This window comes from Eulemur rufifrons, chromosome 2, assembly GCF_041146395.1.
Source record: "Eulemur rufifrons isolate Redbay chromosome 2, OSU_ERuf_1, whole genome shotgun sequence".
In the NCBI taxonomy this organism is placed as follows: Eukaryota; Metazoa; Chordata; class Mammalia; order Primates; family Lemuridae; genus Eulemur; species Eulemur rufifrons.
Genome location: NC_090984.1, coordinates 93,731,116 through 93,749,787, shown reverse-complemented (window position 1 = coordinate 93,749,787; position 18,672 = coordinate 93,731,116). Strand labels below are relative to the sequence as shown.

General features: G+C 34.5%; 1 protein-coding gene across 1 annotated transcript in view; it reads right to left on the bottom strand.

The window, feature by feature from the left end:
* FUT8 (fucosyltransferase 8) overlaps positions 1-18,672 on the bottom strand; it is a 154,030-nt gene that overhangs the window by 51,387 nt on the left and 83,971 nt on the right. Inside the window, exon 5 of the mRNA XM_069465058.1 lies at positions 5,427-5,664. Within this exon, the coding sequence (XP_069321159.1) occupies positions 5,427-5,664 (238 nt within the window). The remainder of the gene's footprint in view (positions 1-5,426; positions 5,665-18,672) is intronic.

Sequence of the window (18,672 nt, the reverse complement as noted above, 5' to 3'; positions counted from 1 at the left end):
TTTTATGGCCTCTAATCATTCTCCCTTGTGATTACAGCCCTATAAAGGTGGACAGGTAAATAGGCAATGAGTGTCATGAGATTTTTCTTAGAGCTGAACAGAAGTTCAGAAGCTATAGTTAATCGCCAAAGTTAAGAAAGCTAAAACAACAGAACTGGCATCAGACTCACAGTCCAGTACCTTTCCTTTCTCTCACATCACCCAAACAGAAAAATCAAGATTTTTTCTGCAGCATAAGGGATCTAAAATAGTATATGCAACTTATTTCAAGTTTCCATTAAACTATCATCAAAGGCTGAAATACTGCTGTGAAAATACTAAATAGAAGCATAGCTGTAGCCTATCCTAATAGGTATATTATACCTATATCTTCAATCACATTATTGCTTAATATTAGTTTATAAATCAGCCTACCTGAGATCAGCCATTATTAAGAATACAAGCTGGTTAGAATATTTAGATGCTTCCAATAGACATCTTAATAATTTTGTAAAGGTTAAAAATATTAGTTTCACAGGAAAGATTTAAAGTATAATTTCATTTGTGCTCAGTTTGCTAAAGATTTTCCTTCTGACTTGAGTGAGATATTTGCTTAGTTTAATAGTTCCTACGTAACATGAAGAGGCAACTGAAAGCAGTTTGACTTCTTATAACTCTGCTCACTCTCTGAACCAAAAATAAAACAAAGAGCTTTGACTCTTGAATTAAAACCTGTTGGCTTTAGTGAGAAACAAAATCATACAACCATCCAAATAGACATCCTATATGGAAATAAACATTCATAATTGTGACACTTGTTTTCAAAATAAAACATTAGCTACTCTCTCAATATTGAAGCTTTGCAATGAGCAACCTCTAGTTCCCCCAATGATGCCATAGTTTCTTGTTCTATTTTCACATGTTGTGCCCATTACAGAAAATTCTTCCACCATGTCCCTCCTGGCTGACTCCTACTGACTCATACTTTAGGTCTCAGTTTAAAAATCAATTCTTCCAAAAGCGCAAATATGTGTTAGATATGTGCTGCAGAGTACTCTTAACTCATGCATACCACCACATTACCTCAACATATTTTAATTACTAATTCAGTTGTATGTCTTTCCCCCAGACTATCTTCTTCATGTTGTCCAGTGTGGGTGCCTGGCACACAGAAAGTGCTTTAATTGAATTACTTTTATTTTAAGGCTGCCTCCACATAAACCTGAAGGATGTCAAATAACACTCTTTGACCAAAACCTTTTGAAATGAGGCAAGGAGAGAAGGTAACCATCCAGGTTAGATAAATAAATACAGCAAATGGCCATCCACCTAAACATGTACTTAATCCAGGCACCTCATCTCTATGACATCAAACTTTATCATATTTACAAACACTATTTCTTAATAGTCATTATTTTCATTTACAAAGAAAGTTTTCCAGTTAGATTCATCATATTAAGTAATCCAGTTCAATTTATTATGTATGTATTAAGATGGTAGGGAAAAGACAATAGAAGGAAAGAGACAAGACAGCCAAAGTAGTTTAACTGCTAATCTGAATAAATTTTTAATTTTTACAAGGGAAAAAATAAGGAAGAGTTTAATTTAAATGGGGTTCTCTATCACTAAATAATCTAGTCAAGGGTCTTTATATGAACTAGAACAGCATTTTGGGAGCTAGTCATCATATATAGCCTAAAAATCAATATACTTAAAAAAATCAATTATTAAAAAATACTTTAGGCCGGGCACGGTGGCTCACGCCTGTAATCCTAGCACTCTGGGAGGCTGAGGCGGGTGGATCGCTCAAGGTCAGGAGTTTGAGACCAGCCTGAGCAAGAGCGAGACCCCATCTCTACTAAAAATAGAAAGAAATTATATGGACAGCTAAAAATATATATAGAAAAAATTAGCCGGGCATGGTGGTGTATGCCTGTAGTCCCAGCTACTTGGGAGGCTGAGACAGGAGGATCCCTTGAGCTCAGGAGTTTGAGGTTGCTGTGAGCTAGGCTGACACCACGGCACTCACTCTAGCCTGGGCAACAGAGTGAGACTCTGTCTCAAAAAAAAAAAGAAAGAAAAAAATACTTTAAACCATTAAACATAGAGGCAAGGCTTTCATTCCGTATCATCATAAGGAATCTTTGTGGAAGAATCAGGCATACCATATGTAGTTTAGTTCAGGTTTGGCAAACATCTTGTGATACAGAAAAATAAAATGATCATTTTATCAGCAACTTTAGAACACACAACTATTAGGAATAAAGTATGACATCTACAGGTGATGGGAAAGATTTGGATTATTTTTTGCTGGAAGGATCGTCTTTAACATTTTCCTTCATTTAACCAAGTTACTTATTATAAAGAATATGTAATAAGTACACATATACAAACAAAATAATGCTGGAGAAAAACAGAAGTCAACCTATAATAAGGTATGATGTAGCTGTTGAAATAATCAGATGTATATACTAATTCCTGTAATGGTGATACATTTGAACAGGAATCACTAAATTCTACCTGCAGGCACATCATGTCAAGTGTGTATGAACAATTATAATTTTATGGCAGTGGTGCCAAGGGAAATATCCCAGGATTATTTGTATAAGTCAGAACAATAATAGACATAGTCAATTTATAGCTAACTAAAGGATTAATGTCAAGGAGCTTATTAGAATTCACTCTGTTTACTCTAGTTCTTGGAAACACATTCATTAGTTTCTCTAAAAGATACATACATAGACAATGTATATAACAGAAACAGAAATGGATGGCAACCATACTTTTCAAAAAAACAAAGATATTCTAAGCTCAAACATAAGTCTCTTCTTCTGGACACAAGACTAATATCTAAAGTATTAAAATTATTTTGTTTAGTTCTTAGATATTCTAGGTAGTTTCTATGCCTCTAGTCATTATTCTGCTAGGTAAGGTGTTTGGCATGAGTTTAATGGGAAGGACTTTAGATTGGAGGTAGGTAGAAGTGAATGTGCTAACCAGAGTTCTGGCATTTATAGACTTTATGACCCTGGATAAATCATTTAGCCTTTACTAAGCCTTTGATTCCAGATGAGTATAGGAAGGATGATTTCTAGATCCTGTTTAGTTATAACATTAAGAAATACTGAATTTTCAAAATTCAAGCCATTTTGATCTTCATATCCTGTGGCTGCTGCTACAGATTATAAAATATACAAGAAAGGATTAAAAATCAAGCAAACCAAATAATTACTTGTAGCATATAGGCAGGGCCAAACTAAATCTGGTAAGTCTAGTGAGGCCAACTTTTCACTTTTCTATTAACTCTCAGCCAAAAAGTTGTCTTTCCCTAGAACCAGTTAAACACAGAAAACTGTTCTGCTCTGTCTATACATTTGCACTATCAGAAATCTGTTCTACTCTGTCTATACATTTGCACTATCAAACAAGTTTAAACAGAACTAAGACCATGAAATAAAAAAAAAAAAAAAAATTAGCCATAGTGAGCCTAGCAGAATTGCTTTCCCTGACTGAGAAATCTAGTATCTTCCTAACCTTTATACTTAATCTATTGGCACTAGCTGAAAACTACAAAACCAGATCAATGGAAGATGTAACCTTAAAACTAAAGCTCTGCTAGGTTCTAGATTAAGAGGTTCACTTTAAAATATGAAGTAACAAAAAAAAATGTTGATATATAAAAGAAGGCTTTTAAATCATTCTGTGGAAGATAAAAATCATAAGATAATACTTTTAATCCATACAGGACCTCTTACAGAGCAACCCAAAGTATTTTATAGAAACTACCCAATTAAGTTTCATGACAGGCCGGGCGCGGTGGCTCACGCCTGTAATCCTAGCACTCTGGGAGGCCGAGGTGGGCGGATCGTTTGAGCTCAGGAGTTCGAGACCAGCCTGAGCAAGAGCGAGACCCCACCTCTACTAAAAATAGAAAGAAATTATATGGACAGCTAAAAATATATATAGAAAAAATTAGCCGGGCATGGTGGCGCATGCCTGTAGTCCCAGCTACTCGGGAGGCTGAGATAGGAGGATCGCTTGAGCTCAGGAGTTTGAGGTTGCTGTGAGCTAGATGCCACGGCACTCACTCTAGCCTGGGCAACAGAGTAAGACTCTGTCTCAAAAAAAAAAAAAAAAAAAAGTTTCATGACAATTCTGTGAAATCAGATATTACCTAATTTTTTCCAAAGGAAGCAAAAGAAATGAAGAGCTAAAGTGACTCACTTTGCCAATGACAAAGCTCCCTATTTCACATCTAATGTTGTAAATTGTGGGAAAAAGATGCTGAGTCCCAAGATAAATGATATTAACTTAAATGCCTCAGCTTCTTGAAAAATGTTTGACTTCCCACAAGATGTGAGTGCAGAGATAAGGTATTGTCTTGCCTGGCATTTATCCTAATCACTTAATTCAGCATCTGTCACACTGAAGGCGCTCATTATATATTTGCTCAATGAATAAAGGCTATGGACAGTAGCTAATAGTTACCAGAGCTCATATATCAGGTACTGTTCTAAGTGTATTACATACATTATTTCATTTAATCCTACCAACAATTCAATGAGGTAAGTTACTACTGCTCATTTTACTAATAAGGAAACTAAGGCCCAGGTTAGGTAACTTGCTCATGATTACAAAATGATAAAGCCAGGATTTAAAAAAAGAAGTAGCCCAACTTTAGATCTTATTTAAAGATCATGACTGTAGAAAGAAGAGAACTAGACTAGCAGTAAGAAACTATCTATATTCTAGTCCCTCTGTCACCACTTCCTTGGAGAGAAGGGAAATTTCTTACTGATGTTTCTATCTCGTTATAATGCCTAGCATAGTATTTTAGTCACATTACTTTTCATCAAATGTTTCCTGAATAAAATTAAAATCACATAAACAAATTAGGCTTCATTGTTCTCAACTGTAAAATGGAGATAAAGTTACCAGCAAAGTCTACCTTGGTGATACTCAACATATGGTCTCTAAACCTGAAAATTTCGTCTGAGATGCAAATTCTCAGGCTCTACCCCAGACCTTCTGACTCAGAAACTGGTGCTTTAACAAGAATTTCAGGTGATACTCATGTATGCTAATGGTTGAGAACCACTGGTCTACTTTATATGATAATTACAAGGATCAAGTGAGTTCAATAGTGTAAAAGCACCCTAAAAAGTGAAAGGTATCTCATCATCATTATTATGAAATGATTAAATTATGCTCCTTTAAAAAACTCAGTGATTTTTCTAAATCCAGATATGAATATCAGAAATGGAAATAGATCATAAAACATTTTTAAATAAAATATTGTTCTTCCAGATTTTATCTGGATAATGTATAGCAATAATGGATCCAAAGGAAAAGATGACTATGATCTGTAAAGTCATACCTAGAAATCTAATAATTTGGTCATGCAGTGGTTCAACCCAGAGATCTGACATGCTGTATAGGCTCCTTACCTGACCAGTGTCCAGTGGAGATGCCAGATCTGTCTGTGCATGTCTCACTCACAGGTCTAAACACAGTCTCCCATCCACCAGTGGCATAGCGCCAATTCTGAGACTCCAAGATGAGTGTTCGCTGAGTGCCATATGCAATCATGAAGCAGTAGACCACATGATGGAGTTGACAGCCATAGCCACAGCCTTTGTTGATATTACACACCAGCTTCTTGGCTTTGCTGCAGTCCTTGGGATTCTGTCAGGGAGAAAGAGAAACAAAGTGAAGATAAACTGTACAGAAAGGATAACTTCTCTTTACAGGTGACAAGTATCAGAAATCATATAATAGGCCAGAACAATTCAATAGATTTCTTATGAAGCAAACAATCCAGCTTTAAGGATTGGATTTCAAAGAAAGAATCCACTGAAAATTATATGCACGTATTTAGGAAGATGGCAGTGAAAAAGAAAAACATTTACTTGGAAATATCACTAAACAAATGTGAAATTAAGCAGTTACATTAAAAAATTCTTTCACTTCTCCATAACTCAGAACATGCAAGTATAATTATCTCTGAACTCAAAGTTGCATACATTGGGATTTTATGAAAGAAGTAAAACGGTTCATTTATTCCAGCAGTACTTCAGCATTCTGAGCTTACCTTCCGTGATGAAACTCAAAATAAGTTAAAACTATAATTTTTCTAGAATTCTATCCTTCTCCAGAGTTCTAGATGTTACAAACAAATCTACTTTTTCATTATAAAATAAAATCCACTGAGCAAAGAGATATCTGAGTTCAACAATTACAAAATACCCAGTATGGAACTTTTTTTCTAACCATCCTTGATGATAGCTACCAGCAATTTTCACAACTGGATATAGAGCATGTTCTATAGTGGCTATCTTGAAAATGTATTATGTCAATTTTTAATCTAGAAATCCATTTTTCTAATTGCATACTTTGCCACAGATAGCAAATTGTTAGCTAATACAACAACTCCTTTTTTCCATTCTAAAGTTTTAATTCTGCTCTAATTTATACAGGATATTGCTCAATATCCCTAGGCATCTTAGTTCTTCATATTACAATATGTTTTGACATGGACCCTTTAGTCTGATTAGTTTTCCAAGCTGTTTTCTCTGCAAGGGAAGAGAGAAGTTGGGTCCCTCTAAAAATAGAATCTTTTATCCCATATAGTGAGGAGCACAGTAGCCAGTTCTCAATTTATATCAGCCTTGAATAAAGCAGTCACCAAACCCCAAATCTAAAACTATGTTTCAGGGATATCATCCGTCTCATCAAGTAGAGCCCTAGAAACAAAAGTTAAGATGATAAGGCTACAAAATGATTCCAAAGGAAAAGCTGGGAAGGGAAAATACAAAATAGTTACCTTCAGAAGAGGTACCTTTCATATTCAAATGTGTCACAGCAAGCTGGTCATTTTTTTAGATCAAAGCAGATACTATCAAGAACTTCAGGAAGAGTTAGAGCCCTTATGAATCCCTGATAAAATTCAGCAAGATTTGGTCAATACTGTTTCCACAATCAAGTACTAGACTTGCTGATTCTATGAGACTATAAACTCATGGCAGACTTCTAAGGCAATAAGCATTCTTATCCTGGTTGCTATAGCCACAAAAGATTTGAGAGGAACAAAGGAGTGTGGTGTCATGTGGGAATGCTAGATCTATATCAGTTAATTTCTGTACAATATTATACAAGAATCCTGGGAATAATGTTCTCAAACTGAGCCAAAGCTTTATTATTGACTCAGTTTATCAAGAGAGCAGATAAATAACATTGACATTTGTCAGATTTTTCTTTATTTGTGAGAAATACGGCACTTGGATGTCTCTAAAATTCATATGAATGAAAAAGAAAATATCCTTCAAACATTTTCTTCTAGAACAGTTTTTGGATACACTGAATTATTGAAAAGATAGTAGGGAAAGTACCCATAAACCCCACATCCAGTTTCCCCTATTATATCTTATATAAATCTTCATATTTTTTAAGGGAAAAAAAAAAGAATAAGGGAACATAATTAAAACATCTGACCTTTAGTTTGGAAGCTATAGATTTTTTATTTAAAAGAAGTCTCATATCTGTATTTAAGAAAAGCACATCTACTGTGTTTTAAGAGAAGAGTTTAATTAGAATCTAATGCTTTGAGTACAAGAGCTGAGACCTAAAAGAAAGGAAATGGCAATTTATAAAAGAGAGTTAATTCATGAGCATTAGTGTGCCTAAAATCAAGCTGAAGAAAGAATATAGTATTTCTTTCTGTTATGTCATAGGTAACATAAAGAAGCGGGTAAATCCATTATGCTTGGTTCTGAAATGAGAAAGGTCTACACATATAAGGTAATCAATGGAAGACTCCAAAGGAGAAAGTGATAAGAGAAAATGAGTGACTGGAATGATAGTAAATAAAACACTGAAAAAGCTCAGAACCACAGCCCAATTTTTTGCCAAAATAATATTTGAAACTCTGGAAAATTCAAAGGATCATGTTCATAAAAGACCCAGAGAAAGGCAAAGATGAGAAATAGAAAAGGTATTTGTATTTCCAATACAAGATTAGGTTGACCAGAATAAGTATCTACAAAAAAACAAGTAGATATTTCTAAGGTTAATGGAGAGGATTTAAAAACAAACAAAAAAACCGGAAGCAACAACTCTGAGATGGACAGGGATTTATTCTGATAAAAAGGAACCCTACCTGAAACCCTTAATCTGAGCTAAATCTTTGTTATCTACTATTGTTACAGAGAGCAACAAATATAAGGAGATTTATGGGCATCTACAAAAGGGAACCAGGGTCATAGTTTTATAATTTTCAAATTTCTTACCAAATAGCCTTTGTCAATTACCACTGATGCTGGTTTTACACTATCCAGTTGATGTCTGCAAAAGGCTTGAAGGTGTGTCTTACCCATGAGCAAGAATATATAGAAAGGTATCATCACTAAAAGAAGATTTACTTTAATTATGTGAACACTTATTTCTGATGATAAAATCTGTTTTTCAATTGCTTCTAGTGTGCCTAATGGACTCTCTACTACACATATCTCTACCTCCCTCCCCTTTTATGGTATTCCCTCCATTCACATTCTCTGTCCCACTGCCCCATATGATACAATCCAGCAAAAGAAGGCACACTAGAAAGTACGACTTATTTGGGAGTGGAAGCGGAGGGAGTACAGATTGAAAATGCCCCCATGAATCAATCCCCTGGGAAATAGTTTCATTTGCTTCTCTTTTCTATTTATTGCCTTTAGTATCACTGATTGACCACATATGGGTAAAGTTTTGTTCATTCAAGAAATAATTATTAAGTACCTAATATATGCAATGAACCTTGGGGGATCATACATAATAGAATAAGAAATCACATGAACAAATAACTACTGTAGTTATCTGTGTATATGATAAAGTAGTTATTTGTCTAGAAGAGTTATGAATAAAATTGCATTTAAGCTAACCCTTGAAAGATATAACATAAACCTTAAATCTATGAAATGCTAAGTAAATATACTTTCTTATATTATACAATGGAAGTCCATATTGTAAAGAGAAAAGTTAAACTATAAACTCCACTAATCAATATGAGACTTTTGTATATGAGGTCTTCTTAAAAGACTCATCAATAGGCAGATATATTCCAGCTTCTTGCAATAATGACAATAATTATTCAAGTTTTAGAAATACAAGGCAAATGTGTTAAAAATTACTTGAGACAACATGCTCTAATAAAAGAGCTTTGCATGTAGAGATTTAACATATTATTTTTGTTCCAACAAAGGCTCTGCTATGAACTCAATTGTGTGATTTTGCTTCAATTTGTTAATTTAAAATTGAGACAAAAATTACCTCTCTATAAAACCTCTCCTTGCTAATCCACTCTTCCTTCTCAGAGATACTATTTGGCTAAATGAGATGGTATATACTCAAAATTAATTTGAACATATTTTCTCATTTATCCTCCTAATCTCGAGACATTATTTCACACTGGATAAATGCATTTTTTTTTTTTTTGCATTTAGTGTTGCAAGGTGGTCCAATCATAGGCCCTTATAAGGTAACAATGTTATGCAACAGTTTTGTAGTTATACATCGCAAAGCTGTCACCATAATACATATAAATCAAGAAATAAGAATTTAAGATATAATAGGATTCTTCTATATTTAGTTCATTTTTCCTTTTCTTCAATTATTTTTTTCCACTATCGGAGGCACTTCTGACAATGTTAGTTTCCAAAAATGACCCTGTCTCAACAGAATAGAAAGCTGTTTATGATCTCACTGCCCTATAAATCAACATTGGGAACTATACTTGAATCAGTATGCCTCTAACCAAGATGGTATATTAAGGGAAGCAGCAGTTCTTAGAAATAGATGATTACTAATTCAGTAAAGGCACCATCATAATGTTGAAATGTTTTAGTCTCTTTTACTTTGGTTAAAATATGAAAATAGTTACTGTGAGATATATTTCAAATTAGGACTCCAGGTTAATTCCTACTTTGCTAAAAAAAAGAAAAATTCTGAATCAACTAGTAAACCATAGGCATTATTATGTTACTTAGGCATTATTATATTTAGGTACTATTACTAGGATTCAGGGGTTTCCATTGTTTATACTTAGTAAATTAGTAGTAATTGTCAATTAATGATGGAATATTATAAAATAGTACTTATTTTGTAGCTTTTAAATTAAATCACAGATTTTGTTTGCTTTAGAAAGATTTTCCCTTCATACAAATAAAAGCCTCTTTAGAGTACAAATTTTCCAGCTAGAATGTAATCTCCCTCACTTACCTGCCCAGAGTTATCACTGAACAAAAACATTGCAGAAAAAGGATAAATCAACAAATGAAAACATTTAGTCAATATAAACTGGACATAACATCTCCAGCCATCTCTTGCAAAGAGTAAATGCTCAATAACTATTAGTTCAACTGAAATACATCTGTGGAGAAAAAGAGGATGCCAAGTTCATAGTCACAAAAATAAAAATGGGTGGCAAACCAAAATTTAGAATTCAGGTCTCTCAATGCATTGTCCAATACCCTTTTCTATTCCCCAATGATGGCTTCAATATAAGATGCAGCAAGAAATGCAGGCTTAGCTGGCCATGGTGGCTCATGCCTGTAATCCTAGCATTTTGAAAAATTAGCCGGGTATGGTAGCTTGTGCCTGAAGTCCCAGATACTTGGGAGGCTGAGGCAGGAGGATTGCTTGAGCCCAGGAGTTTGAGGCTGCAATGAGCTATGATGACACCACCGTACACTAGCCCTGGTGACAGAGAGAGACCCTGTCTCAAAAAAAAAAAAAAAAAAAAAAAAAAAGTGTAGGCTCAAAACACATATCTGGCTACTCTTGAAAACTAAGGATTAGGAATTAGAACCCCAGGGGATTCTTCCAGCTCCTTTCTAAAATAAGAACTTCCATCTGTTGGAAGGAGTTAAGTCACAGATAGTTCCTACTTCTAATGAAGAAAGCTCAGTAAAAATGAAAAAAAAAAATGGGTCAGGATAGGTGAGTTAAATTTTATTGTGCTATTTGCTCTAATCACAAGACTAAACAGTTTTTGTTTGTTTAAAAAGATTTGCAATTATCTAGCTTTGCGTTGGTAACGAAGAAAGGATTCATTAATAGTATGGTGAAACACTGTATTAGAAACAATCTAATTTTATTTCTTTAAAATTATTTTCAAAACCAAAGCAGAAAAGGTAATGAAGCAAGTAAGAGAACTGAAGTACTGCACAGTGGTAATTAAAACGAAGATACTGGGCAAAGTTAATACCCATGAAAGAGAAAATTAAAAAGTACTCTCATTTTCAAAAGCCAAGACCAGAAATTATTGTCTCTTAACCTATTAAACAAGGATATTTTCATAGCAAAGTTAAGACTGTATCAAGGCATCCTTTCCACCCCTCAAAGAACAGTCAGTTGCAAGGAGTAAGGACAACCCAATAGCCCAGGTCCAAGTAGGCTACCAAGTGCTTCAGGAAATCAATTTTCCTGAGGGTATTCTGTAAAATCTAAGTGTGGAAATTTAAGGGAGAAAAGATAACAAGATGTGCAGTTTACAGACTGTTATACAGACTGTAGCAAAGGCAGATAGTTACCATACAGTGATAAGAAGAGGAAAGCTTATCTTGGTAAGAAAAGCAACAATTGGCTTACTTTACATAATACATTTTACAAACTTTTGCTCTTTGTTTAGAAGTCTTCATTGAATGTTTTAAGCCGATTTTAAAAGATAGAAATTCTACAAATCCAACAGAAAACAACAAATGTGGGGCATTTCTTCTACTGAAGGTCTTGGAGACAGTCTGTTCTCTGGGTATTCCAGGTGATCTCCAGAAAACTCCCAACTTAGATTCAAGAGACTTGTACACCAGAAAAACCTTGGCCTGCTACCAGAAGGGCCATAAAGGAAAGTCAGAGAATAAATGAGACACATCCAGTCTAATTCTCTTGTTCAAGAATATAATATAAATAAAACTCACTCCAAGGATAGAGAAAAAAATTAACTTACACGAGGAGCCTGACGCTGCCAATCCTGTAGAAATGCACAGAAGATGTATTATATTTCCTCAGGCACCTCAACTTTTCTCCTTAAGTTTATATAAGTGTGATTCCCAGGTCTCAGACTTATACTAACTGTTGAGGTTAAAAATAGCATGCTTACAAAATTAAGAATGAATTTCAGAAAGGTCCTCCATCATCATTTTACTTAACAGGATTCATTAGGCTCTCTTTCCTCAAAACTAAAATATGGGATGATATGGCAGGTACTCCTTAAAAAAAAAAGGAGGGAGAATGGAAAAGAGGAGAGGTGAAAGATAGAAAAAAAGGGAAGTAGGGAAGAGAATGGAGGGGAAGAAAGAGGAAAGAGGGAAGAGGACGAGGAGAGAGAAGGGGAAGGAGGAAACAGTAAGATGGTAGAAAGAGGAAAGGAGAAGAGTAAAAGCAAACCCATGAATGGTTAGCCCTGTCTTATGTAGGATAAAGAGATGAAGTAGTTGCAAAAGAGAAACATTGGTTCAAACTGTTCCTGTGCAAAGGCTGCTTCAGATATTTTGTTTTAAATAAAAGTCAGAGTAAGTTACATTGTTTTGCTGGCATTTCCATTTTCCAAAGTGCCATTATTCTGGGTAGTACTGCCACTTGTCTATTCATTGATTTTAAAATCAAACCATCATTCCTTCTAAAAGTTTCAGGATAAAAAAAAAAAAAGATAAAACCAGATGTCAAATCTGCCTACCTGTTCTTCAAGACAGAGGCTTTGTCTCATTTCTCCATGCAGCTAGCCATACATTGAGAATCTACTGTTAGTTGAACATGAACTTCTTTGGAATCCCCAGTTATTATTATTTTTTTAATGAAAAAACTCAAGATTATTTTTCTCAAACTTTCTCAGTTAACAGTATTCTAACCAATTTTACTTTCTTTACCTTAAAAAATCTTTAACATTGTGTTTTTTACTTCTTATTTTGAAATAATGAAAGACTCACAGTAAATTGCAAAAATAGTACAGAGAGTTACTGTAGTTATCATGTACCTTCCAAAAAGCTTTCCCCAAAGAGAACGTATTACTTAACCACAATATATTATCAAAACCAGGACAATGACATTACACAATTCTATTAACTATGGACATGCACTTAGATTTTCTAACATATATCTACTCACGTAACTACCACCATAATCAGGATACAAACTATACCATCAAAACAAAGAAACTCCGGCCGGGCGCGGTGGCTCACGCCTGTAATCCTAGCACTCTGGGAGGCCAAGGTGGGCGGATTGTTTGAGCTCAGGAGTTCGAGACCAGCCTGAGCAAGAGCGAGACCCCATCTCTACTAAAAATAGAAAGAAATTATATGGACAGCTAAAAATACATATAGAAAAAATTAGCCGGGCATGGTGGTGCATGCCTGTAGTCCCAGCTACTCGGGAGGCTGAGACAGGAGGATCCCTTGAGCCCAGGAGTTTGAGGTTGCTGTGAGCTAGGCTGACGCCACGGCACTCACTCTAGCCCGGGCAACAGAGTGAGACTCTGTCTCAAAAAAAAAAAAAAAAAAACAAAGAAACTCCTTTATGCTTCCCCTTTAGAGTCACACCCTTCCCCGAACCTTAATCCCTAGAAACCACTAATCTGTTCTCCATTACTATAATTTAGTTATTTTGAGAGCATTATAAATGGAATCAGACAGTATTTAACCTTTGAGATTGGCATTTTATCACTAAACACAATACTCTTGAGATCCATCCAAGTTGCATGTAGTAGTTCATTCCTTTTTATTACTGAGTAGTATTCTATTATGTGGATTGTACCACAGTTTATTTACCCATTGAAGGACATTTGGGTTGTTTCCAGTTTGGGGTAATTACAAATTAATTTGCTGTATACGAGTGTGCAGGTTTCCGTATGAACATGGGTTTTAATTTCTCTACGATAAATATACAGGAATGTGATTGCTGCATTACATGGTAAGGATATATTTAACTTTATAGTAAACTGCCAAACTGTTTCCCAGAATGGCTATGCCGTTTTACATTCCCACAAGCAATGCATGAAAGAGGTGTTTGTTCCACATTCTCAGTATTTTTTTATTCTAGCCATTGTGATAGCTGAAGTTGTATCTCATCATGTCATTTACATTTCCCTAAGAGTTAATGGTTTTGAACATTTTTTCATGTGCTTACTTAACACCTGTATATCTCTTTTGTAAAGCTGTCTATTCAAAACTTTTGCCTATTTTCTAATTGGATTGTTTCTTTTTTTTTTTTTTTTTGAGACAGAGTCTCACTCTGTTGCCCGGGCTAGAGTGAGTGCCGTGGCGTCAGTCTAGCTCACAGCAACCTCAAACTCCTGGGCTTAAGCAATCCTACTGCCTCAGCCTCCCGAGTAGCTGGGACTACAGGCATGTGCCACCATGCCCGGCTAATTTTTTGTATATATATATATATATATATATTTTAGTTGTCCATATAATTTCTTTCTATTTTTAGTAGAGATGGGGTCTCACTCTTGCTCAGGCTGGTCTTGAACTCCTGACCTCGAGCGATCCACCCGCCTCGGCCTCCCAGAGTGCTAGGATTACAGGCATGAGCCACCGCGCCCGGCCTGGATTGTTTCTTACTATTGAGATTAGAGAGTTCTTAATACATTTGGATACAAGACCTTTGTTAGATATATGATTTGCAAAGACTTCCAGCCTATGGCTTATCTTTTCATCCTCTTAAACAGGGTCATTGGCAAATCAAAAGTTTTTAATTTTGATAAAGTTAAATTTATTAATTTTTAATGGATTGCTCTTTTAATGTCATGCTGAAGAACTTTTAGCTCAAGTCACAAAGATTTATTCCAATGGTTTCCTCTGAAAGTTTTATAGTTTTACATGTCACATTTATTTTATGTGTCAGATTTACTATTCACTTGGAGTAAATTTTGTGTAAGGTATGAAGTTTAAATCAAGATTCCTTTTTTTTTTGCCTATGGGATGTCCAGTTGTAACATCATTTATTGAAAAGGTCATGCTTCCTCCACTAAATTGCTTTTGCACCTTTCTCAAAAATCAGTTGAGTACTCCTAGGTATATACCCCCCAAAACTGAAAACTCATACTCAAAACAAATTTGGGTAGAGACATTCATAGCAGCACTATGCACAAACAGGGGCAACAGCCCAAATGTCCATCAACAAATGAACAGATGAACAAATTATAGTATATATGCACAATGGAATATTCTTCAGCCATAAAAGAAAGAAAGTACCAATATATACTACAACATGGATGAAACTTGAAAACATTATGCTAAGAAGTCAGATACAAAAGAACAAATTATATGATTTCATTTATATAAAATATTCAGAATAGGTAAATCTGCAGAGAGTGCAGATTGGTAGTTTCCAAGGGCCAGGGGAACTGCTTAATGGCTATGGGGTTTTCTTTCAGGCTGATGAAATGTTTTGAAACTGGAGAGAGGTGGTGGTTGCACAACCTTGTGAATGCACTAACCACCACTGAATTGTTCATTTTAAGATGGTTCATCTCATATTATGTAAATTTCACTTCAGTAAAAAAGAATCAAGTAACATAGCTATGTGGGTCAATTTTGGATTCTATTCTGTTTCATTGATCTATGTGTCTAACCCTCCTCCAATACCATACTATCTTAAATACTGTAGCTATAATAGTAAGTCTTAAAACTGGAAAGTATGACTCCTCCAAATTTCTTTTCTTTCAAAATTGCTTTAGCTATTTTAGTTCTTTTGTCTTTCCATATACATTTTAGAATCAACTTATATATACAAAAATATATTTAACATAATAGGTTATGTTAAACCTATTAATCAAATTTGGGAAGAACTGACATCTTTTCTGTATTGAATCTTCCAATCTATGAACATGGTATGTCCATCCATTCATTTAGGTCTTCTTTGATTTATTTCATCAGCATTTTATAAGCATTTTTACCTCATACTGCATTTTCATTTGTTTAGAGCAATTGTAAATGGCATTGTGCTTTAAAATTTTGCTTTGTAATTGTGTATTGCTAGGATGTAGAAATACAGTTAATTTTTGTGTTGATCATGTATCCTGTGGCTTTGCTAAATTCACTTAGTACTCCTAGGAGGTTTGTTGTTGTTGTTGTTGTTGTTTTGGTAGCTTATTTGAGATTTTTCTATATAGACAATCATTAGTTTTCCTTCCTTCTAATATGTATGCCATTTATTTCTTTATTTTGCCTTATTGCATTACATAGAATTTCCATTATGATGTTGAATAGGAGTGGTAAGAAAGGACATCCTTGTCTCATTCTAAATTTTAGAGGGAAAGCATTAGTCTTTCACCATTAAATATGATGTTACCTGCAGTTTGTTTATAAATGCTTATTATCAGATTAAAAAGTGTCCCTTTCTATTCTTACTTTACTGAGTGTTTTGTTATGAATGGGCAAATGCTTTTTCTTCATTGATCATGATATGATCATATGGTTTTTCTTTAAATTGTTAATAAGGGATATTACATTAATTAATTTTTGAATGGTTAGCCAGTTTTGCATTCCTGAAATAAATCTCACTTGGTCATGACATATATTCATTATATATATCTATATTTATTTCTGAGGCCAATTTGCTAATATTTTCCTGAAGATTTTTGTAACAGTGTTCATGAAGGAAATTAGTGTGTAGTTTTAGTGTTTAGTTTGTCTTTGTCTAGTTTTGGTATGCAATTAATGCTGGCCTTGTAAATGCACTGGAACATGTTTCCCTCTATTATTTGGAAGAGATTATGTAGAATTGCTGCTATTTATTTTCTAGATGTTTGGTAGATGTTATTTGTTTTCTGTTGCTGTGCAACCAATCAGCACAAACTTAACAGCTTAAAACAATATACATTTATTATCTCAGTTTCTGTGGGTCAGGAGTCTGGAAACAGCTTATCTGGGCCCTCTGCTCAGGGTATCACAAGGCTATAACCAAGACTTTGTCTATGCGGCATTCTTATCTGGAGCTGAAGAGAATTACTTCTGAACTCACTCATGAAAAAAACTCACTCTGAAAAAAAAATTCCCCTCTAGACACTGCTTTAGCTGTATCCTATATATTTCGATGTGTTCCAGTTTCATTTTTATAAAGTTCACTATTTATTGTGATACTTCTTCATTGATCCATGAACTATTTGGAAATGGGTTTAATTTCCAAATGTTTGGAGATTTTCCTGTTATCTTTCTTCATTTCTAGTTTGATTCCTTTATGGTCAGAGAACACTTTCAAGTCTTTTTATTTTAGAAACAAGGTCTCACTCTGTCGACCAGGCTATAGTGCACTGGTGCCATCATAGCTCACTGTAACCTAGAACTCTTGGGCTCAAACGATCCTCTAGCCTCAGTCTTCCAAATAGCTAGGATTACAGGGGTGCACCACCACGCTCAGCTAATTTTTAAATTTTTTCTTTTTTTTTTTTTTTGTAGAGACAGGGTCTCACTATGTTTCCCAGGCTAGAGTTGAACTCCTGGCCTCAAGCAATCTTCCCTTGCAAAGTGCTGGTTTTACAGGTGTGAGCCAATGCACCTGGTCTGATTTCAATTCTTTTATGTTTTTAAGGTTTGCTTTGTTATCCAAGGTATGGTGTATCTTAGTGAATGTTCTATGTGCACTTTTTAAGAATGTATATTCTGCTGTTGTTTGTTTGGTGAAATGTGCTGTGACTGTCAATTAGTTATCCCATTAGTTAGTTAATGGTATTGTTCAGTTCTTCTACATCTTTGCTTATTTTCTGTCTAGTGGTCTTATCAATTACTGAAATAAGGCTGTTAAAGACTCCAACTATCTTTGGCTATTCTCGTTTCAGCTGCTAGTTTTTGCTTCATGTATTTTGAAGCTCTGTTGCTAAGTGTACATGTTTAGAATCATATCTTCTTGGTGAATTGATCATTATATTATTGTTATGTCCTCCTTGGTCTCTGCTAGTTTGCTTTGTACTGAAGTCTATTTTGTCTGAGATTAATATAGTCACACCAACTTCTTTTGATTAGTGTTTGCATGATATATCTTTATAACATTTTACTTTTAATCTACCTATGTCATTATATGTGAATTTCTTGGAGAGAGCTGGGTCATTAAAAAAAAAATCCATTCTGCCAATCTCTGTCTTATATATTTTTTTCTCTATTTTAACTGATATGTCTTGTCCTATAATTCTTTTCTCCCTCTTTTAACTGTTATATTTAGATCATTTATATTTATACTTATATTTAGATCATTTATATTTATACTTAATGCAATTATTGACTTAAGTATGCCACTTTATTGTTTTCTTCTTGTTCCCTCTGTTTTTTGTTTCTGTTTCCCCTTTCCTGTGTGTAATTTAAATTTCTTTTGGTATTCAATTTTGATTTATCTATAATGTTTTTAATATCTCTTTGTAGAATATTTTTAGTAGTTGCTCACAATCTATATACATAACACTTATTACAGTCTATTCATATCAACATTTTACCATTTCAAGTGGAATGAAGAAAACTTACTACATTTTAGGTCCCTTTACTCCCCCCGCTTTTATGATAGAGTGCTCTTAAAAATTACCTTTATATGCATTGATAATCACATCAAACATTGTTAGAAATTTTGCTTTTCACCAAACATTTTAAAAACTCAAGAAGAGAAGACTAGTTAAATCTCTGTATCTATTCTGTCATTTGTACTTTCTTCATCCCAATGTTCCAACTTTCCTTC